Source organism: Strigops habroptila, chromosome 6, assembly GCF_004027225.2.
Source record: "Strigops habroptila isolate Jane chromosome 6, bStrHab1.2.pri, whole genome shotgun sequence".
Lineage (NCBI taxonomy): Eukaryota > Metazoa > Chordata > Aves > Psittaciformes > Psittacidae > Strigops > Strigops habroptila.
The window spans coordinates 76033078-76056189 of record NC_044282.2 but is presented as its reverse complement, the minus strand read 5'-3'; the positions used below and the strand labels follow the sequence as shown (position 1 = coordinate 76056189).

At 46.9% G+C, this 23112-nt stretch overlaps 2 protein-coding genes across 5 annotated transcripts in view; one reads left to right on the top strand and one right to left on the bottom strand.

Annotated features, from left to right (window-relative positions):
* Nucleotides 1-6735: 6735 nt before the first annotated feature.
* On the bottom strand, nt 6736-18631 carry CRNKL1 (crooked neck pre-mRNA splicing factor 1). 2 transcript variants are annotated; one of them, XM_030490294.1, is made up of 14 exons: nt 18551-18631; nt 17933-18085; nt 16577-16668; nt 16301-16459; nt 15773-15939; nt 15071-15249; nt 14236-14406; nt 13420-13611; nt 12656-12715; nt 11404-11484; nt 8798-9037; nt 8302-8403; nt 7481-7729; nt 6736-6988 (listed from the first exon to the last, which is right to left on the bottom strand). In XM_030490294.1, the coding sequence occupies exons 1-14, from the start codon at nt 18596-18598 to the stop codon at nt 6821-6823; spliced, it is 2061 nt and encodes a 686-aa protein (XP_030346154.1). In that variant the 5' UTR covers nt 18599-18631; the 3' UTR covers nt 6736-6820. The 2 variants fall into 2 exon arrangements, with proteins under 2 accessions (XP_030346154.1, XP_030346153.1); XM_030490293.1 differs by having other exon boundaries at nt 18165-18612.
* A 216-nt stretch (nt 18632-18847) lies between these two features.
* The window catches only part of CFAP61 (cilia and flagella associated protein 61), a 106723-nt gene continuing 102458 nt past the window's right edge, over nt 18848-23112 (top strand). For 2 of the 3 annotated variants that reach the window (XM_030489173.1, XM_030489171.1), the window contains exons 1-3: nt 18848-18930; nt 20878-21028; nt 22122-22272. In XM_030489173.1, the coding sequence (XP_030345033.1) occupies nt 20886-21028; nt 22122-22272 (294 nt within the window). In that variant the 5' untranslated portion in view covers nt 18848-18930; nt 20878-20885. Of the gene's footprint in view, nt 18931-20710; nt 20794-20877; nt 21029-22121; nt 22273-23112 lie in introns of those variants that run through there. The other variant, XM_030489172.1, reaches the window with a different exon arrangement.

Sequence of the window (23112 nt, the reverse complement as noted above, 5' to 3'; positions counted from 1 at the left end):
GAATTGTGGATGATGCACTTCAGAGGGCAGACAAGTTTTGCTGTTCTCATGAACAGTGAGTCTAAACATGCTCAGACAGCTTCTCCGTCTGGTCCATAAGGTCCCAGGCACAGACACCAAAGATATGGTGTAACCTTACCTTAGCAGAGGACAGTGCTCTAAGCACACCCTGCACATGAAGCTCCAGCCTTACTGGTGAACATGAGGTTTAGGGAGGGGAGAGAGACTAAAACTCTCACAATGAACAGGAATTCAAGCAAGGGAAAGGCAGAAAGCCCTCATCTTTCCCAGTCTCTTGCCCACACTGCAGCCATCAGCAAGCTCTCATCAGAGACATCTGCATTTCAAACTGTATCCTTGCCATCCTGTGCTGATTGAGCCATGTCAGTGACTACCACCAGACTACTCTTATCACAGAATCCCAGACTGGTTTGTGTTGGAAGGAACCTTAAAGCTCATCCAGCTCCAACCCCTGCCACGGGCAGGGACACCTTCCACTAGAGCAGGTTGCTCCAAGCCCCTGTGTCCAACCTGGCCTTGAACACTGCCAGGGATGGGGCAGCCACAGCTTCTCTGGGCACCCTGTGCCAGCGCCTCAGCACCATCACAGGGAAGAGCTTCTGCCTCAGATCCAATGTAAGTCTACCCTCAAAGTGCCCAACCTGATCAAGACAAAAGTCTCACCCGATTTGCCGAATACCCTGATACCATGGGGCTCCTTGCCCAAGTCTCAAGCAGCAAGAGATACATGCAGCATCACCCTCCTGCTCAGCAAGAGATACATGCAGCATCACCCTCCTGCCGCTGCCCTCACCATGGGCCACAAGTACTGTTGTTGCAAGGATGCAGTCAGCCACAGCAGAGCCCTTGAGGGTTGGTGCAGAGAGGGCAGTGTTCTGTTGCTCTGCCATCCAGCTTTCCCAGGCATCAGTTCCTGGGAATACTGGGCACAGCTCTGTTCCCCGAGTGGGATGTGAGTGCTTGAGCCTGCAGACCACCCTTACCTCAAGGATGGGGCTTCTGCTGCTCATCACACATGTTTTGGGCCAAGGACTCTGTGCTCGCACTACAAGGGTACAGAGGAAGCTGGGAGCTGGCCCGATAGACACTGTGCTACCAGGGCGTAAGGCAGCGCTGAGGGACACAGAGCAGAACTTGGAGGTAAAGGGAAACCAGCTCCAAAACAAAATACCTTTTCTATTTAAGGCAACAGAAGTACCAGTCTCGTGCTGTTTACAGCGTATTAGTTTATACAACTTTAATACCAGCATGTTCTAACCTCAGATGCTTTACTCTTACACTCCCTGTTAGCCCCTCATACAATGCTCAGCTGGGACCAAGGAGGAATATTTTCAGTATGCGGTCCTTGGTTTAATCATGCCTTTGAGCCCCTGTAGCAGCAGATAAACTCTCCTTAATAACACACAACTTACAAGCTGAGACAAACGTTTATCTTCTCTCCAGAGCTTCATTGACTGATTGTATCTACAGTGGAACAAACTCACAAATATCACAAATCTCTCATGAAAAGGGATGTTTTTGTCAGAGACGGTAAAAAGCAGCTTCAGGAAAGAACCTGCACAATTACAAGTGAGGAAATAAAAACCAGGCTCTTCAGAACCCAGGAAGTGATTATAGCCTGTGAACAGCACTCAACTTCTGCTGTAACAGCAACCGTTGGCAGCCGTCTCAAGCCAGGGACAGAAAGTTTAAGTTGTGCCACACAACAAGCCCCAGAGTGTAAAATGCGTTTACCCCTCACTTAGCAATGGACTCAGCCTCTTAAGCAAGCAGCTCCATGAGCAAGGCTGGTTTTAAACAGCTGTTCCAGATTAAATGCATCCCAACTCCCAAAGTCCTTCCATTGCCCTCCTTGTAGGTCTTCCTCCACCAGATAAAAGGCAAGCCGATTATCTCCCCACTATGCAAACCTACTGCTCAGTATTCCCTCCTGTACCCAAGAATGGGATTTTTGCAAGGTTTAAAGGCATTTTGTATCCCAAAACCCCTCGGCCCATCAAACCCAGCTGGAATTGGCCTGAAGACTTTGAAGCAGCTGCAGGAGAGGGGACAAGCAGTGGCAAAAGCCCTTTTTCCTTGCACAGCCATGCAGAAAGGAGCACGGACTGCCTGGCCCATGCAGCGGGGCAAGCAACAGCAATACCCTCCATGGAGATGTCCCATCCCCTCCTTACTCAGGCAGACCCCCCCCTGCTCTGGGCTCCCTGACCAGCACCACAGGGGCTCCTGGTCCACAGAAGGTTATCTACCCAGTGGGGTGCCAGAAACCCATCAGGAGCACTGCTTTCCCGTACAGCCTGGCCATAAATCCAGGCAGGCACAAGGGTTCCATAACCTAAACATTACAGCCTGCAGGTCTGCAGGAATGAAGTAAACAGACATAAAACAAATGGTCACAAGAGTTTAACACCTATTCCAGAACACAGGCCCCAGGGTCAAGGAGCAGATCATGAAGCACTTGGTGGCTGTGCAGGGGATGGAAGAGGAAGACTTGTCCTCACAGCCAAGGGTGGAACGCTGCAAGGAGTGATGCTGGAGGGATAGCAACACCCGGGGTCCGCCTGCAAGCCAGGGGCTGGATGGTTAGATGAGAGGCTGCTAACAGTCCAGGGTTTGCCAGAGACATCCCCCCTCTATCCCCAACAAACATAACTACAGGGTTACATCAAATTCCTACGTACTAACATGGTGGTTTTGGGGCAGATCATGGTTATCCCCTTTGCTGTGAGCTGCAGCTCGTTCTATTCATCTAGAACTACTCCTCTGGAAAAAAATAAATCCCAAAGGTGCAGTCGGCAACAGCTCATCTGACAGCCAAACCCCTGAAAACACCTCACATTGCTTCTCTGCCACCACTGCTGTGCCAGCCTGTGCAACCACGTCATGGTCCTTGTGCTAATGCTCCACACCATCTGCATGAGGCTCCTACAAATGTCAGGACCAAACTCCATGTGCACAGCCCTTGCACCCCTCCAGAGCACAGTGCTGGGGAAGGGCACTGGCCAAGGGCAGGGGTGCAGGATGCTGCAGGACACCCCCAAACTCATCCCCACCATGAGCTGCCACCTGAGGACCCTCCAGCTCCATGTGAACTGCAAAATCCGGGTAGTCAGCTGAAGTGAGCCTCAAACAGAAAAACACACCACAGACATAAACCACAGAGTGCTAAAAGAAAATCCTAACAAATAATCCCAGACTGGTTTGTGTTGGAAGGGACCTTAAGATCATCCAGTTCCAACCCCCTGTCACCAGCAGAGACACCTTCCACTAGAGCAGATTGCTCCAAGCCCCTGTGTCCAACCTGGCCTTGAACACTGCCAGGGATGGGGCATGAAGAATAATGAACAGACCTTTGAACAGTCTCTGATGTGCATGGGGGAGCGTTGCCCAACAGCGACACAAAACCCACTTTGAGAAGTCCTGTAAATAACCAGGCTCTGACAGAAACCTGCCCCAGGTTCAGGTACACAACATCAACAGGTTTCTTTGATTTCTATCCCCAAGAAGAACCAAGGAAAAGAAACCAACCCACCCATGTGCTGCAGCATTAGTGACACACACAGGACAGGAGCCAGGGGCACCCATGGCACTGGGAAGCTGGACCTGGAGGCACCTGCCAACGCCTGTCCTCTTTTTGTCAGACCAAGCATCCCTGGAGACACAGTGGCCACATCATGGGGTGCAACGGGACCGTTGAGACACGCGGGGGAAGTGTCTCTGTGCCGGGGCCGGCACTCGGGAACGCGGCAGGAGACGGAGCTGCTCCAGGGGATGCGGAAGCGGGCTGCAGGCAGCGGGATCTGCAGCGGGCGGGTGCGGTACAGCCCCTGTCAGAGCCTCGTCCTCAGCCTCTTGACGTGCGCTGTAATTGAATTCAACACCTCTTTGACATTCAATTTAACATTTCACTCCAGCCTTGTCCTCCAGAGCACAGCGGAGCCCCCCCGCCTGGTGTGGTCACAGGCGCTTCTCTGGTAGGGAACTGGGGAGGCAGGGGAAGAGCAGAGAGCGCCAGCCCACTGCATCGAACAGCGCTGCATTACAGCGTGCAGCTCACTGCATCCAACAGCGCTGCTTCACAGCGCGCAGCTCACTGCATCCAACAGCGCTGCTTTCCAGCGCCAGCTCACTGCATCGCACAGCGCTGCTTTCCAGCGCCAGCTCCCTGCACGTCAGCCCCTGCAGGCGGCAGGCAGCCGCGGCAGGGTAGTGCCCAGCAGCACCAGGGCAGGCAGCAGAAGGCTGCTGCGAGCAGCACCCCCCGGCAGGGCCGGCTCCTGCGCTGCCCGGAGGTCACTTACAACGAGCAGGTTTCAGTCCATGAGAAGGAGCCGCAGCGCTGACAGGAGGTTCCTCACCTCAACAACCAGCTGGGCACCGGCCGGCCCTCAGCTTGCTGGGTCCCTCCAGCAGAGATGCCCTATGCCAGAGGCACCTGATCCCACAGCATCTTCCCAGTTCCTGCCTACCCCATTGCCAGTCAGTGCAGCACAAGTCAGCTCTGCTGCTTTTTCGGTACAAGTATAACTCAAGCACTTCTAGTTTTTAATATTCTGCCCTAAATCAACCACCTGCTCTTTTTGGGGGGAGAACAAAATAGAACATCACAAAACTGTTTAAACCACACACGCAAGTAAGATTTTCCACCTTTGGAGTCAACATCCACCAGAGTTTAGGAAACTGGCAAGATGGCACCAGTCCCATCAAAGTTACCTTTCATTTGGTGCACCTGAAGTTCTCTCTCCTTAAGCTCCCAAGCACATGCCTGGTTAAACAGGTACCACCAGCTTCTTTGCTTGCCAATAACAAAAAGTAACACCCCCTGCCCACTGCAAACTGCCACTACCAGGGCTACGGCTTAGCAGGACACAAACAGAACTTCAGGGACTTCAATTTATAAGGGTGGAGTTAAGAGACATAATATCGGTTGAACAGATTACAAGGGACCCTGAAGGAAACCAAGCTCTGCATCATCAATGCACTCCACCAGCAACCCTCGATTGCTCAACATGTGTGTGAGGTTTTGCATCCATCCTCACAGCCATCAGGCAAATTGTGTTTGAATGCATCAGAACATCTTACACAAATAAAACAAGCTGCTCTCAAACAGCAGTGCTGCACTGTGCTGAGGTGCACCAGGACCACAACTGTGGCCTCCCACTACACAAAACCACAAAAGCCCCTCCCCAAAGCACCAGGACACTGGCAAAGTTAAAGCCTGGGACACATAAGAGCCACTACGAACTTAAATAAACTGATTTTTATCCCATCAACACACTCCCCTGAGTTGTTGTGATGAAACAGCCCTGCTTTACCATGCAGGCCTTGGGCAGGCTTCCGGGAGACAGAGCAACTGGTGCAAGACACAGCTGTGTTACAGCCACCAGTTGCACTGTCACAAACTCCCCTCCCGCAATAATCAAGCTTCAAAATAGAAGGTATAAACTTACAGAGGTGGCTTGAAAACCCAGAGGCCTGTTTGTTTAACACAGAAGAACGATGGTCAGTGAGTGCTCCAGGACAGGCCCCAACAATGGAGTCATTGAGCCAAGTGACCAAGATGAACAAACCCAGGAAAAAACGGGGCAGGAACAACTCACCGGATTCAGCAGAGCACTGCACACACAGGACTGGTCCCAGGCACTCCAGACAGGCTTCTAATCCCCCAGGAGCCAGAGCATCCCTCATAACGGTATCAGCATCACCCTATGTGCAGCATACTCTGGGTGCAAGTATCTCCTGTGCTGTCACCCCAGTCCACTGCTCTCAGCCCCCCTGTCCCCTCTGCCCTCTTGCTCACAGTTTAAAGCTTTCTCTCTGCACTGGCCAGCCCCTCAGTGGGCTCCCTTTGGCTCTCCTTGGCCAGGTGGATCCTGTTTCTGCTGGGCGTGAAAGCCCATCACTCTCATCAGCACCAGCTGCATGAGCAGGCTCTGACCTGCACTGCCCCCGCTCCTCAAGGATCAAGGGGAACACTATCTGAGTCCCCATGCCCTTGACCACCCTCCCTGGGGCTACAAAGTCCTGCTTCACCTTCCAGGTGTCCCCTTGCAGAGAAGCTGTGGCTGCCCCATCCCTGGCAGTGTTCAAGGCCAGGTTGGACACAGGGGCTTGGAGCAACCTGCTCTAGTGGAAGGTGTCCCTGCCCATGGCAGGGGTTTGGAACTGGAGGAGCTTTAAGGTCCCTCCCAACCCAAACAATTCTATATTGAAACATGGACTGTGTGGTACCATCTCTACAGATTTGCCTTCTTGGGGCTAGTTTCAGTATATTTAACTTCTGTTATTGTCTCCTCTAGTCAGTTCTGTGGGATAAAAGCTGACTTGGATGGAAGTTGGACAGGCTGCATTCAATAGGAGTCACTGTTTTCAGCTATCCTCATATGAATACATATTTTACAGAATTACTGGAAAAATCATTCAGGAATGGTTAGAGACATCTCATTACAGAAAGCAGATCTGCTGTCTTGGCATGTCAATATCCTTACTGTGATAGTTTGTAGAAGCCTTAGAACAGTGGGTCTGGTGCTAAAAACAAAGCTGCTGTCCAGTTCTTCCAGTTCTCAGATCACTGAAACGGCTGACCCCCGCCCTTGACCATGACCTCTCCTTTCAGATGTTGGAATTCTACCAATTGTTGGACTATTACAGGGAATCTACTCCAATATGGTTCTTTTCTTCTTTTTTCCAAACAAGAAAGTCTGAAGTCAGTAATAGTAAAACTCTTCAAATACATTTATTTATCACCAATGAAAATACTGTACAATGCCCAAGAAAAGGGGCAGGGAAAGGCAAGGCCTTAAGACTGGCTCTCACCAATGTCCTTGTCGGGATCTACCTCTGCAGCTTCGCTCTCCTGCTGCTGTTTCTTCCAGAGTTTAGCCATAGCAAGCAGCTTGAGATTAGGCTGATTGGCAGTATCTTCTGGGAAAATATAATCATAGTATTCCTCCCAGCCAGCATCAGACTAGGGAAAAAAAGTACCACAAAGCACATTTAATCTGCATGTTCAGCTATTAGAAGGTGCTTCTAGTAAGTGTAACAGTGAGATAAATTAAAATCAATGTCCATTAAACCAGCAAGCTGAATGGGTGTAAGACAGCACTACTGCAGTGCACAGGGAGCAGGCAGACGTGATGAACTGTCACGTAGTTTCCCCAAAGAAAGTTAAGAAACAAACACAGTCTGCACAGTACTACCTAAAGCTGGTTTGATTTGTCTAGGGTTGGAGTTTAAACTACAGGTGGCTCAAGCATTGGGTGTATTTCACTCTGCATCAGCTCTCCACCCAGCCTGCTGAGGAGCAGGGACCTCAGCAGCACATTTCAAGCCAAAGCTTTTTTCCAGCTCCTGCGGTACCACACATGCAGTTACAACACAGGGACAGGTTTGTGTACCAGACCCCAGCATGAAGCCACAAGGGATTCAAAGTGACCACTTGCAGAATTTTTCCTCTTACCCCATCTTCAGCCTGCAGTTTTCTCCTCTTCTTTATTTTTTCAGGCATAAGTTTATCTATCCTCTCTTTAGTGGCATCAGTTCCAAACTCCTCTTCAAAGCTCCTCCAGGATTCCAGCAGCATGACCCGCTCCTCCTTCTCCTCGCAGTTCCGCATGGCCTTATTGGCCTCCTCATAGATCTGCCGGCACCGGGACAAGCTGCCCTCCCTCCCTGCAGAGAGCTCGAACTGTGCGAAGCTGATCCATACCTGTGGTGGGAACAATCAAACCAAGCTGAAACCTCCACTCCCAACTCTGAGAGCTAAGTGGTAGTTTAAAACCCATAGCAGCCAAAAAAGCAAATGTCAATGCAAGTCCAAAGTACTTTTTCACAGCAGACACTGGAAAATCCACATTTGTTTCCTACATGTGAGATTTGCCTCACTTTGGCAAGAGAGAATATTCACATAAGCCACTCTGACAAATTCCTTGTAGTTGTTTTGGGTCATGGTAAGTCTGTCTGAATTCAGTCGAACAACAGCAACAAACTACACTGGAAAAATCAAAACTATTTTTTCCTTGCAATGTTTTTGCAAGTAAAATCCCAAAGCTACTCAGCAGGAAGAGGGCTGCTTGGGAATGCTTCTTCCATGTAAGAGATGCCTGTTGTCATATGTAAGTTAGAAAATGCCTTTCCTTCTTCATGGCACAGACGTGGCTTAGGTTCACTGTTGATTTGAAAATCAATAGTGGAAAAGCCAGACGAGCAAAGCAGTCAAGGGTTTCTATCCGCCATGGGCCAGATTCAAGACCAATCTGTGTTCTGGGTACCCACACATACCTTAACGTGCTGTGTCCGCTGAAGCAACCTGCGGTAAAGACTTCTTGTTTTCTCATACTCCTCTTGCTCAATTTCAAAGTCAATGTAGGACTTCCAAAGAACCTGCAGAAGAGAAGTCTCTCGTTATGTTCATAGAACACCGAGATGATGGGGGAGGAACAAAACAGAGCAGGAGCAGGGACAAATGTGAAATCTCTCTGAAAAACATTTCAGAGATGCGAGTGGAACTGCCTGCAGGAGCGAGGGCAGCGCCCAGGCAGGACCAGATCTTGTGCACATGATCCGTTCAGCTCACTGCTGTAAGCATGCCTCCCCCTCCATGTTCTATCATTGGGTTTTCAGTCCTGTGTACCCTGCTAAGACACAGATGCTAAATTAATGAGACACAGGCTAAGGCAGTTCTGTTCAGGCCAGGAGATGGGTTACATTTAATGAGCCATAACGTGTAATAAATACCTCTAAATGGTGCCCGTGTGGAGCTGCTGCCCCCCCTTACCTCGGGCATGTCCAGCCGGGGCTGGCCAATCGCCAGCTCATATATTGCACGGGCCCGGTCGATGTCCCCCAGGATGGTTTCCAATTCTGCAAACTTAATCCAGGAGGTGCAGTTCTCTGGGGCAAACTCCAAGAACTTCTCATAGAGCTTCCGGCAGCGATCAAATTCTCGCAGCTGTAACTCCAGTTCAATGTACCCTTTGAACAGTTTGTTCTTTGGACATTTACCGATGGATGTGCCCTGGGAAGAAAAACCCAAACGATAAAACCCACTTAAAGATCTTGCAAAGAGGAAAACCCCACTCTGTTTTCTCAATGTCTGTTTGCTCTCCAGTATTTGAACTGAAATTCGCTTTTGAGCAGAGTTTGGGTTTTATGACTCTGGCCAGGGCCAGTCTGAATCCAACCCATGTCTGCAAAATGAGTGTGCCTCCATAAACATCAACAGCAACTCTGAAAGCAGAAAAACTTCTGACTTGCTACGCTCGTACATAACACGACTGCCCACAATGTATTCATTGACACTCACCCCGGCTCATCAAACAAACACTTTGTCTTGCATCAAAAGCTGAAACAAGCATAGTGGCAGGCTGTACCAGTTCCCAAATATATTATAAAACAAATTGTATCAAGAGAAACTGTCTCCTGGACCACCACTGCTATTCACCATCACAGAGCACTGTTCACACTCCCTGCCTGCTCACCACTTATGGTAATGGAGAGATGGAGAATCATGTTTTCAAAAAATACTTCCTTTTTGGTATGCTTCAGCATCTGAAGAAACTTGTGTGTCCTAAGCCATGGTGGCAAGCTGGGAGGAAGCAGTTTCTGATTCTTAATTTGATTCTTAATTAATTCTGATTAATTAATTTTAATTAATTAATCTGATTCTTAATTAATTCTTTTAAAGCCAGTTAAGAATGGGCATATCTGAGACTGGTACATGGTAAGCCTCATGCTTTGAGTCACTGGGAAAACAAAGAATCCACACACCACCTGCAGCAGACATGAAATAAGGCAGAGGGTAAGGCAGAAGTGCTGTCTGCATGCTAATGAAAGCTTCAGCATCAGGAGCTGGACCGTCTCTTCTGAGTGGTGACAGTGCAGGACCCTCATCCTGGGACAGGAGCAAGCCTTCTTGCCAAAGAGGTGGTTCAAAGCCAACCCATTACAAAAGAAAGACAGAAACTGTTTGCCAAAACTGGGTTCAGTCTGAAAAAGTATTATGGCTGCAGCAACAAAATCTGGTTCCCAAAATAAGCCAAAGGTGACCTACTAAAAATAGTCTGCCAAAGAAATTAAGCAAGAGGAGAAAAGACCAACGAAAGAGAAGCCTAAAAGAAACAGAGGAAACTTTATTTCTAGACGGGCCAAAGCACCCTTTCCAGAATCTACGACGACATTTATCCCTAAAAGACAGGCAGCCAGAAGCAGGGTGCTGGTGGGTGGCTGTGGTAGTGTTGAGTGATGGTATCTTACACCAAGCTACAACAGCAGCACGGTGCGGGACAGATGGCTGTCTTCTCCTGCAGGGAGACAGTAACAGTCTCACAGGGAACTTAACCCCTCTGCTTCATTTTGTTGTGGTCATGGGCAAGAATCTGTCTCAAGAGGCTTTACTACCACATTGGGGCAGATTGGTCCAGTGTCAGCTACAGAAAGGCACTCATATTTATGCTCTTGCCACTACTGTGCCATGGGTTTGGTAGGAACCCAATCAGCTTCCTCTTTAAAATCAAACCACCTCAACTACTACCAACGCCGGCTTCCTCTCAGAATTCCTAATGCCATCACTGAGCTTATTTAGAATATCTGAACCGAAGGGAAAGTTTCATTGCAAAAGGTTTTGCTGCCAAAATGTACTCCATTATTCTCTGACGTGCTGACATTCAGATAGTGAATTTGCACAGAAGCTCTTGAGTCCAGAGTCCCCGTGATGGCTTTTATCAGCAACCTTGTAGCTGGGACTCCCAATGCTCTATTCAGTGGCTCTTCATTTCCAGGAATCAGGTTAGATATAAGGAAGAAGTTCTTTACTGTGAGGGTGGTGAGGCACTGGAATGGGTTGCCCAAGGAAATTGTGAATGCTCCATCCCTGGCAGTGTTCAAGGCCAGGTTGGATGGAGTCTTGGGTGACATGGTTTAGCGCGAGGTGTTCCTGCCCATGGCAGGGGGGTTGGAACTAGATGATCTTAAGGTCCTTTCCAACCCAAACCATTCTATGATTCTATGATTCTAAAACCTCCTGTTTATTTTAAATGCTTTTTAAAATGCTATTGTTAGTGCAAGCGTCACTGAAACAAACCAGCAGCAGTTAAACATTTCCAAGTGCACTAAGCTGATTTGGGTGCTCCTGCATTCAGATGTGTTTTGTGTCGGCTGAAACCAGAAAGCTGCACTCATTCTGCCCATGGCTAATCATCATACCAAGCTATGCTTCTTTTTAAATCATACATGACAGTGAACACTGGTCCCTGCAGACTTCTCAGATGCTTTATTTAAGTGGATTAAACCAGCACCTTATAAAGGACAATTTAAGATCTTTTAATGCCATTCCCTTGGTACTGTTAGTTAGTGAAGTCTATTATGGACTTAACAAAAGCTTACCAAAGCTCTTCTGGCAAGTGGAAGATTTTTCTGGCGTATTTCAAACTGCGCATACAGCAGCCACATTTTGGCAAATGTAAACTGAAAGAAAAAGGACAATGTGATGCTGAGGCTGGAAGTTTACAAATAACACTGCATATATTCTTAAAAAAATAATCATTGTGTCTGGGTCTGTACATTCTGTCTGTCTTGTCTGCACAAGGTGTTACTGCTACTGCTGCTAATTCCGTTTAACCTCAGTGCTTTCCTGCTGAGAAGTTGAGAGTTCATAACCCAAGACACCCTCTCTAGAACAGGACAATATACTCCACTACAAACAAAAGCAAAAATGGCCAAGACAGAAGTCTTCTCAAGCACAGAAATGGTTTTTTAACCAATCAACTGATTGGTAAAATATCAGCTATCACTGATAGCTCTAAAGTATTAGAGATTAATCCTAACCTTCACAATTGATACTCAGAAGACATAATTAATGACAAACTAAGAAAGGAAGTACATGAACTAAGATTTCTTGACATTCCATGGCAATGCTGATTAATTGTTCTAATGGTTTGGCCACATGGATATTTTAGTTAAAGCTCACTGGCAATAAAACCCACAAACCCAAATGGGTCTTGAAGCCAGATTGTAGTGGGGAATGCACACCTGAAAGAGGCTTATCAAGTGCACCTCCCTCAGGCGGGGCCATGCAGACAACTACAAACAGTTGCTATAAAAGGTGGTAACTCCCTATCAAGAAGAGTAATAAGTCTTACTGCAGAGACTACAAGCAACTGGGCTGAGAAGAGCAATAAAAGGCTCAGTCTGAGGAAGAAAACAAGTAAGTAATGAATAGCAAAGAGGTCTTCTCTGGTGCTTAAGAGTACCACACTATCCTTTGGCTCTGTGTTATTTCAGCTTCTTAGAGCATACTTAATAATTTGAAAATACTGGAGAAACCCTTACATTGTATCTGCATGAGGAAATCTGGAGGTGTGTGGCCTGCTATTTCCCACTGATGGTGCAAATTAGAGCCACCTAACACCTTGGTTTGGAAAAAAAAACCCAAACAACAAAACCTAGCAATTTTGGAAGATGGACATTATGAGAAACTGGAAGGAACGCTTGAAGTCTTAAGTGGAGTCTTCACAAATGTGCCAGTAGCCATTTGGAGCTGCTTACACACTTGAACCTTGCAGGGAAAGAAAATGAAAGGATTTCATCCTGTGAGTTTTAATCCAAGACTCAATGCAAAGCCCTGGAGGAGCCGTACCTTTTTGTGGGGAATGAGCTCGATGCAGGCCTGGTACACCTGCCTGGTTCGCTCCGCATCCTGCAAGAACAGGCAACAGAAATACTGTCACTGCTAAGGTTACGCTGGATTTTGCACCATGCAATGACTGCAAAACTGCAGAAGTCAAGCTGTTTAGAACTGCGTATCATTAAGATGTGAACATCCTTGTCTACTTAATGTGCACAATTCAAAGGTCGTGACTTTTGAGTCATCTTTTCGAAATAAGATTCAACACTAAAAAACAGGCAATGAAACCAGGAGTGTTCCTGTTTTCTAGGGGAAAGAGTCTTTTTTTCCTTCAAGAAACATTTCATACTGCACTCCAACTTTATGAAATAAAGAGCAGCTCTAATGTTGTGTGACTGGTAACAAGAAATACTCACACAGCCTCAAAAGGCCCCTATAGCAAGAGTTTGATTGTTCAACTTCACAGATAGCTTTGTTCAGCAAAAAACTTTCACAAGCTCAGGAACAGGCAATTCAGATGGGGCTAGAAAGACCTACTTCTAGAAAGACCTATCGACATGTCTCTGGATGAATTGGGGTGAAACTGAAGTATTTTTCCTCCTATATATGGAGGGAAAATGAAGGGGAAACCCCCCCCATACTTAAATAGCAAATCCAACAAGTAAGACATACTATTTTTAGATCTCTGTTTTCTTACTCAAGTATCTGTAGCTATTCAATGTAAGGAAAATACTTGGGAAGGACAGAAAAAAACCCCCTGAGTTCTTACTACTTGCCTTTGCCTCCAGCTCTTCATATAATGCATAGTTAATCCAAAGATAGATGTATCTCTTCCAGTGCCTCTTCTCTTGAACTGGGGGAACGTTGGCGATGGCTCTTTCATACACTTCTCGGACGGTCTCAGCATCTGCGTCGCTTTCAACTAACCTCAGGTAGTCAAACCATGCATCATAATTATGTGGATTTGCCTTCCAGAAAGATGGGAGCAGGGAAATGGGAAAGAAACTTCAGTAACTACAAACAACAGATCCTGTTCCTTATGGCTTTTATACAGAATTTCTCTTTCAAAAACGATGATTAATGCAAACTGTCAGTCTCAGGTATGCTTATGCAAGAGCTTTGGGGTTAAAGTGCATTTATTTCTTTATTTTTAGTTTACCTACAAATGTTCTTTAAGTGAAGGCAAACAAACTGAACTGTGAGAATGGAAGACGAAATGGTGAAATATGTGGTATTCAGTGAATAGCAGGTAGGTGTGGAACACCCATTTACACACAGGTGAGGTGTCCTGTAACAGCTACTGTATAACACAAGTGAAGAAGTTAGAAGCTGATCTGTACCGTACCCCAAGATGACTGTGAAGGGTACTGAGCTCTGAGTTCAATCAAAAACTTTGTCTTTGCAGTCTATGTTGGAATGCAGAAACAAAACAAGCCATGAATGCAAGTATCATTCTCTTCCTGGCAAATGGTATTTTCTTGGACTGAACATCAAGGGTAACAAGACTCATCAGCCTTCCTATCGTGAGGCACTCGTGTACCTTAAGCAGCAGCTGGATGTATGACAAGCCCAGTGGGTGTTTTAATACATACCTTCACTTCCTCTTCATACTGGAATCTTCTCTTGCTGACAATGATGTCTTCAATTCCCCTTCTGTCTCCAAACTTCTTCTCAAAGATGGTGTAGTTCTTGAAGAGATTTGAGGCCTCCTGTTTCGGAATTCTATCCAAGGCATACTTGTAGATCACCCTTACTCTTTCGAACTGAAAATATTAAATCATTCAATAGAGTAACATCTACGAAGCAGCTCCTGTCTTCCCCCACAATTTCTCAATGAGCTTTTGGCAGTATTTAATAAATTCAGAATCATAGAGTATCTCAACGTAAAATTATTTGAGACAGGACTAACACAGATCTCCCTGAAAAGTAAACTTGGGGCAGGGAGGGGAAATATCTGTAAATATCAAAACCCACCATTGCTTATTCATTTACAGGGTTTGGAATATTTAGGATATATTCAAGTGGTCGTGGTTTTGGGTTCACAGAACACTTTCACTTCCTGAATGGCCCGGGCACTTTAAACAGACCACCTGAGAAAAACATGGCTACTTCAGTTTTTGTCATGCAGGCCTACAACCTCTCACAAACTTACAAGTCTGAGGATATGTATTTGATCCAATGACATTGTTCTCAGACTTGGCAGATTTGGTGCCCACCTTTCTTAAAACCTATTTCCTTGGTGTCACCAAAAGATAAATACAAGCTAAGCAAAAAATTGCCTTAACTCAAGACTACAACAGCAATATCTCACGAGGTGCTGGAAAATGAAAGTGTTGCCGTGAGTGTTAAGTGGCCATGAGTTTGATATTGAAGAAGGAATCTCGTGGGGGTGGCTGGCATTAGTCTGATGTATTATCAAGGTCTTACTTCTTTCTGGTTCTCCTCAAATTTTGCGAAAGCCACGTACAAGTGCTCATCCATATGCTCTTCTCCAAAGAAATCCACTGCCCTCTCATATACCTTCCTTGCATGAGCAAAGTAACTGTGCTTCTCTTCAAAGCGGGCGTACTTGATCCAGTTCTTAACATCAGGATGCACAATTACAAGTAGAGCTATGTTAAAGAAACAGTGGTGGTTGAATGGACATTTCAAATCGCATCCTTCCCAGTGACTGCAGGGTCATGGAACAATTCCCATGGAACAACTCCCAAGGATGGCATATGCAAAAAAATCCAACCGGGAAGAGGACACAAAACAGCTCTAAGCATACAAAGGCTTTGTGTGCCTTCCTGAGAACCTGAAGAAAGTTTAAAAAGGGATAAAAATCAGGCAAGGGTTGGCGAGAAGTTTAAAGAGGAGGAATCTGAAACAAATGATGACTGCAAAAAAGCTGAAAGTGTGAGTGCTGTTAAATACACACTGTTGTGGCAGGATGTGAATTTGCTGAACGACTTTGGAGACATATACTAAACACTTTTAATACCTACTGCTGGCTCTCGGCATGGTGGCCTACTCCCAACATGCCACAGTGAAAAGGAGCACAGGGACATAGCTGGCAGTAGAATAGATAAAGAAATGAGAGATGCAGGCCTAAACTTGGGCAGTGCTGCAGTACACTAAAAAGGATATATCTCTCATAAATGGTACGTGCCCTGTCCACCTCCTTGTATCTGAGCTCGAAGTTAATGTAGGAATGCCAAGCCTGCTCCTCTGGCTGCCACTCCATCCAGCGTTCAAACACCTGACGTGACCCAGCAATGTTCCCCAACATCTCTTCCATGTACGTATACTTGTACCTTAGAAAACAAGATCCAGTTTTTACAATCGCACAGTAAACACACAAATTACAAGGATGTTGTTAGTGCTTGATAAGAGCATTACTGAGATTTCTTCACCCATTCCCCACTTGCACCCCAGAAATGCCTGTAGATACTGTTGTGATTGGGAGCATGCAGGCACACGAACATCCCCTCTGCCAATACTCTCACTAGCTGAAAAGTACAAAACCATTCCAAAATTTAAGCTTTCCTCCTTTCTTCAGACTAGCCTGAAGACTTGGAGAAACAGAAACCAATGCACTGTTGCATGACACCAAACCAGAAACCTGATCCATAGTCTCTGGGGCTGGAAGCAATGCTCTGCTCTCTGCAAACATACCAGAACTGGTTCACCCTGGGGAGGGTGGTGATGGCTCGGTCCCAGATGTTTCGGGCATGATTAACCTGGCGGTTCTTCATCTCCATCTCTGCATACTTCAGCCAGAGTGTGACATTTCTGTAGTCTACATCTAAAGCACGCTCGTAAATGGAACGGGCTCTGGAAAGCAAAGAGAATTAAGTTGTGTCTGTAATGTGCCTCCAAGACTTTGATGGTGTTTGTCGCTACGTGTCTTAAAAGCTTTATAAGAGATGTCTGCAGCTGTACCATAATTACCTCTGTATTTCTTTCAGGCTTTCCTCCCATTGTGCGTACTTTATCCAGTTACTGATAACAGTCCTGTTTTTTCTTATGTTATCTTCAAAAGTCTGAGGAGAAAATTATTTCAGTAAGAAATCCCTCTGTGCAGACCAATCTTGTTATAAATGGCTTATGGAATATTACTGTAATTATTGGCATTAATTCCAAATGTTTTACACCCATACAGCTGTAGCAACAGATCATACTCCAAACACTTCTTAAAAATTGCATACCAGAAGCTAGAAGTGTAGAGCATTATACAGAATAGGACTAAACTCGAGTTCCTGCAACATGATACCTGGAACACTGATGGAATAACAACTGACAGCACTAACATCTTTTTTTTTCAATCTCCTGCTTAATGATTCAATAGCAACATTATGTGGACAGATGCAAGCCGGTTACTGCAGACAACCCTGAATATACTTGGATGCTTCAGCACAAGTTTGTTCACTCTGACCTGTATGTATCGCTGTCCCGAATTTTAATTTAGAGCAGGATGCCTTATTCTTTTCCCCAGATATAATATGCTGGCATCAAATGTGCCAGACAAATTTCACTGTCGGTGCAACAACGACGGCATCTTCAGTCCTGTGCTTGGCTACCGTCAGGATCAATGCTACTGGTGTTTAACATGGTGTAGCACAGTTAACATGCTGGCTCGTTACTGCCATTCAGGAGATGTAAAACGGTACCATCAGACACTGTTTCTGCAGTGCTGTGGTGCTGATCACTGGCTCTGGTTGCTCTCCATGTGCCTGAGGGAGGTACACCCATGTTCAGCACTGTAAGGCCTGATGTGTTCGCAAGGAGCCCTACCCACTATGCTAAGGAGGGAACAACCACCCGCTCAGGGCTGAGCACAGGGATGCTGAGCCGGGCCACCACAGTCCCCAGCGCTGAACATGCATGTGTGTGCTTCAGGGAAGAGCAGCCCCGGTTCATGCTGTCTGCACCCAAATGTTTCCAGCACTCAGCAATTTCCTTACAACTCCCTGTTAGGGATATGATTGCTTTGCTGATCCAGAACAGCACTTATCAAAGGAAAAAGCAGAACAAAACCGTAGATAAGTTTGCACAAGCAAAACAATCCTTTCACATAAAGCAGAAAAAGCGATCCCTAAAATTTCTCATGCGAAATGGTCAAGTTTCAAGACAATTATCAAACATAATCACAATTAGTGTAGACAGTTGGGTACTAATACCGTAATTATACAGAACAGAAATAGCACTTGCAAACATAGTAACATAGACTGCCTCTTGTTCACGTTACAACACAGTAGAAGTTTTAGTGCTTTATATGAGCACCAAGATTAGGGATTTTTCCTTTACCTTCCTTTTCCGGAGTTTATAGTCATTTAGCTCCTCAACATCTGTGATCTTCTGCTGGGGAGGTGGTGGGAGAAGCTCGAGCTCTCTCTCTTTTGCTTCTCTTAAGAGCTGTTCTGCTGTGATCTGAACTTCTGCCGGCGCTTTATTTTTCACCTGTGGAGTGAGAGGCCTTCATTCGCATTTTCCTCCATCGGAAAACTCGGGCTGCCGCCGCCTTGACCCATTAACTCACCCCGGCGGGTGCCTGCGCTCGGTGTGTACCGAGGACAGATCCGACCTCCCACATCCTCCGAGCCCGGCAGGGCCCTGAGCGTCGGCCCGAGCCCCTGCCCGGGGAACGAGAGGAGGCGAGGCTTCCCGAGCCCGCGGCGAGGGGCGGCCGCACAGCCAGAGCAGCCGGCCGTGCCCCAGCCCCAACCGGGACGGCCGCCCGTGCTTCCCGCCGTGCCTCAGCATCGCGGCGCGGCCGCGGGGGCCACGGGGCGCCTCACCCGCTTCCTGAAGGCCGCAGGAGCTGCGGGGCCGAGACGCCCGGCGCTGCTCCGGGGGCCGGAGCCCGGTGAAGGCAGGCCCCGACCGCTCCCCCCGGCCGTGGGCCCGCCGCCTCCCGCAGCGCACCTTCGCCACTTTGGGGATCCGCTGCTTCCCGGCCGCCGTAGACGCCATCTTGCCGCCTCTCCGTGCTAGCCCCGCCCCGTCACCTCTGATCTCACGCAGCGTCGTTGCCGGGGTAACGGCGGCGCGTCCCGACGCGGCTGCGAGGCGGGGAGCGGAGTGCGGGCAGTCCGTGTCAGTCCGTCTCCGTCAGTCCGTGTCAGTCCGTCAGTCCGTCAGTCCGTCAGTCCGTGTCCGTGTCCGTGTCCGTGTCCGTGTCCGTGTCCGTGTCCGTGTCCGTGTCCGTGTCCGTGTCCGTCCGTGCGCGCCGCAGCCGGGCCGTGGCCGCGCCGCTGGGCTCCGCCAGCGCGGGGGCAGGGACTCGGCTCGGCAGCGGGAGGCAGGTGAGCGCGCGGCGCAGCTCGCGGCCCCTCACCGCAGAACGCGCCCCCTGGCGGCGCGGCGGGAGCCGTTGCCGGGTGCGGGCGGCGGGGCGGGCGGAGCGGGGCCCCCCGGGCCGCCTAGCGGGGTGAGCGCGCGCTCGGGGTGCCCGGGTCAGACAGAGCACCCCACGGGAGCCCAGCCGGCTTTAGGTGTTTGTTCAGGGCTCCGAGCTGGTTCGGAGGAGGAGCGGTTCTTCACGGGCTTGTGCAGCCGCGGCTCGCCCCTGGTTTGCTGCTCCCGTAGCAGAAACACAGCAGTTGCTGCAGGAAGAGTGCATTTTCTCAGGGAAACGGTACATTTTTAATGTGTAAATGCTGCTTTCTGGTTGCACTAGTGTTGAGGGCCTTTAAGGGGAGCAGTGGAGAAGGGGTGATACCTTCTCAATGCATGAAGTTAACTAACTGAGCACAGAAATGCAGCAAACTTTTCCTCCGTTGAGGTAATTTTACTGCTCGACCACAGTTTGTGAATGACAGTGTAAAATTCTCGTTTATTTTGATAGATGCAGTTGGTATTAATAAAAAACAACCAACTATTTTGTGGTCTCACAGCTTGGAGTTACTGAGTGAAATGTGGAAGGGAATTATTTGGCCGTTTTCTTTGCTCATTTTAAGACTCGCCTGTCATTTAGCCCTGGGAAAAAAATACACATATCTCTATATATACACCTTCCTACTGCAGATGTTTGAGAAGCTGGTTACACAGGCTAATGTCGGGGGGTTTATCTTGTAGATGTTATTGCTGAACTCAGTAATAAGTATTCTCTAGCCCAGATGGTTCTTTCTACCTCACCACAACTCTGCTGAGTGCACACATGCAGAGGACGTTTTGCCTCAGGTTGGTTCTTAAACCTCTCTGTAAACGTTTGTGGCGTGACCGAGGTGCTGTCACCTGTACCGGTGTCTTGGTTGTGGGAGAAAGATGGAGCTGTATATGCGATTCTCTCTGTATTTATAAAGTATGAAATTCAGGATTATCCCATTTGAGCTGGGATCTGTGGGGCCTAATACCTGAAGCCACTGTTAGCAATGGCTGTTGTGTTTGGTAGGTCAGTAAAAGTGCTCTGCTAGTGTAGGTATGTTGGTTATTTAGACTTCTTTTGAGCTAGTAATGCTGTATTTTGCACAAGTCTATCTAAGAAATTAAATTAAGCTGTTGTGTTGGTCAGTTTGTGGTTTACATGCCCAATTCTGGGTTATATCACAACAGGCTATGCTACTGTGTCACAGCACAGGTGAAAGATGACTGAGCTGTTAGTTGATAGGCACGGGTGGGCTGTTGCCCCTGTATGTTCCAAAATTGCCACGTCAGTAAATCACGTGGACCTGGCAAATGGTGTGAATGTGAAACCACAACAACATTTTTCCTGTGGGCAGAAAAGCTGCAGATCTTTCAATTCCTCCTGAAATTTAAGCATTGCCGTTGACATACAAAGAAATTTAAGGTCCTGTTTTGTACAAAATACATTTAACTCTCCTGAAACTGCTGTTTAATGTCACCAGGACGTTCTTACCCTGATTGTTTGCAGCTGATCCTCCCAACCCTCTAGACTTACAGCTATTAAGTTTGAAATTATTAATGATGGGCACTGTTTTGATAGAGAGCATGCAAATGCCTATAAATGAATAAATGCAAAAGCAATTTGTAGCCTATTAAAGACATTTATTTCCTGTGTAGCATGTACAATGCATACAATAGGAGTGATGATTGCCTGCCGTATTTCTACGTGTGCACTGTTGGCATGCTGTATGTCTATGCAGGCAGTATGGATTTATGTCGAGGTGTACAGGAATCCACCTGAATTGTGCTGCTTCAGCTTTTTTGTAAGGATCAGTTTAAGTACATTGCAGAGTGGGTTGCAGTGAGATCTGCCAGAGCAGCAATGTTTTCTTTCTTTCTTGTTGCAGCCTGCAAGATGGCTACAGAAACCTCTTCCAGAGGAGACACAGGAGCGATCAGTGCCAGAAGAACAGAATCACGCGATGTGTCGGATATTATCGGCCTCTTCAGCAATTCTACAGACGTCCTCTTTGGAAGAATTGATATCGTGTACCTGTTGTAAGTAACAGTATCTTAGGGACATTATATTACCCTTCTTGCTTCAAGAAATTATGTTAAATGGCAGAAACCATTATGAGCCTTTGCATGGTGTGGCTTTTTATGCTAGTCGCAAAACGGGACAGAAAATCTGCTTCCATCTCTTCTCTGCTTCACACAAGTGTGACTGTGCAAACTTGGAGCACTGCTGCAGCGTGGTGGATGACAGCTGACTCCATGCTGGCCTCCTTTTCACACAAGTTCAGGAGAAATACTTGGAGTGATACCTGATGAAACCATCAGATTGCAATGTCTGCTGTCTGCTGCATCTAATAGAATCTTTTTGCCTGTTGGAGGGTAATAGAAGTAGAGAGGCTGGGGGGTTTAATCCATGGGCCATGACCATTCTCTTTTCTTTTCCTGTGTTTGTTGAAATATTTTCCTTCTCTTCCAGTTTCCACTTAATGTAAGGAATTGGTTATTTTTTGCCTCTATTCTAACTTGGGAGACAGCCTCTATCTGCCATAAATTTTGTTTCAAGGTGTTTCATCTTTTCATGCCCCCAAGATACCTAATATCCTCTGTGTTTTGGCATCTGTAACCTAGCTGCTTGCATGGCAGAAATGGGTGGTTGTAGAAGTCCTCTGTTACCGTATTTTCACCACTGGAGATAGTGACGAACCCTCTGCGCTTCATCTTTCTGTGCAGTGATGAACAGCAGAGATGGATTGTGTGAAATACTGATGGGTCACTGAGGGTGACTGGCAACCGCCTCAGATTCCTGCTGTCTGGGTGACAAACAGACGAATGAAGAGACAAAAAAGAGGGAGCATTTAAGTTTTGCGTATCAAATTCATAGTAATTGAGGGTTTGAAAAAATGTTGTAATATTTCATCACAGTAATGAATTGTTATAATGCCAGCATACGCAAAATAAATATTTGGAATTGAAGCTCTAATGTCAGGTTGGGATATGGGTAATGAAGTTTTATCGAGGTCCAATCCTGGGAGCACTTTTGAACATGGTTAATTTTGTGATTCTAACAGGCTGAATTAACAGTCACTTTTCTCAGTGTAGTTTCTTCAGCTTCTGCAAAATTAAATTGTTTTCACAGAGAAAGAGCAAACCTGGCTTTGACCCTCTGCAATGAGAAGAATGGGGCTATAGCCCATGCTGTCTTTCTGGACTACCCAAATTGGAATATCACTGATCAGTCTGATTGGGAATCATTCCTACACAAAAACTACATTAACAATAGCTGCACTGTAAGTAAATTGTGTGATTTTAGCTGAGCTTTCATTTAAGGTAATGGCATCTAAAATCTATGTTAGGTAGATCCGAGGCATTCAGGTTGAAGAAGGTGATCATCAGATTCCTTACTAAACCCTCAGGTGCGCAGAAGCACATGAGTTCCTGTCCTTTTGCCACTAGAGTAACTGAAAGTAACTACAGGGATGGCTGTTGGGGAAGACGAGTCTTTTCCTTGCCAGACATGTGCAGAACATGTGCACTGTGCTAGCACTGAGAGCAGTGTGAATCACAGCTGTCACCAGTATTTTTCATGCAAAAACCTCTGATGTTATCTAACAGAACATTTTACCTGAGAGGGGGAGTCCTTGCTCTAAGGTCCTCTTGCTGTAAGGGAACTGGAATCCTCATTTTTCACCTCTTGGAATAAAGTTTTGCTATTTTACAGAATTGAATGCAAATGTAATGGCTTTAGAGAAAGAACAGGGGACGGGGAGTGTACCCTGCTTGAAGGGTAGTGACTTACACTGGGAGGAGGACCACGCTGACATGCTCGTGTGGAGATTGCTGTGCTCTGTTCTGTGTGGTGGCAGTTTTCATACAGGCTCCCCAGTCAAGTTTATGAACTACTCTTAGGAATTATGGACTAGAAATAGGCACTTAGAAGTTTAGGATTCAAATGCTGCCTCTCATTCAGTCCAGCTAGGAACTAAATCCTGTGATTGTTGAGAAAAGATGGACAGTGTTAGCCATAAACACTCAAAAGCCAGGCAGCACATGCCATAATAAGGTATTGGCAGTACTGAAATTATCTCTAGGCAGTTTGTTCATCAGTTTTCTAATGTTCCGGGAGACAT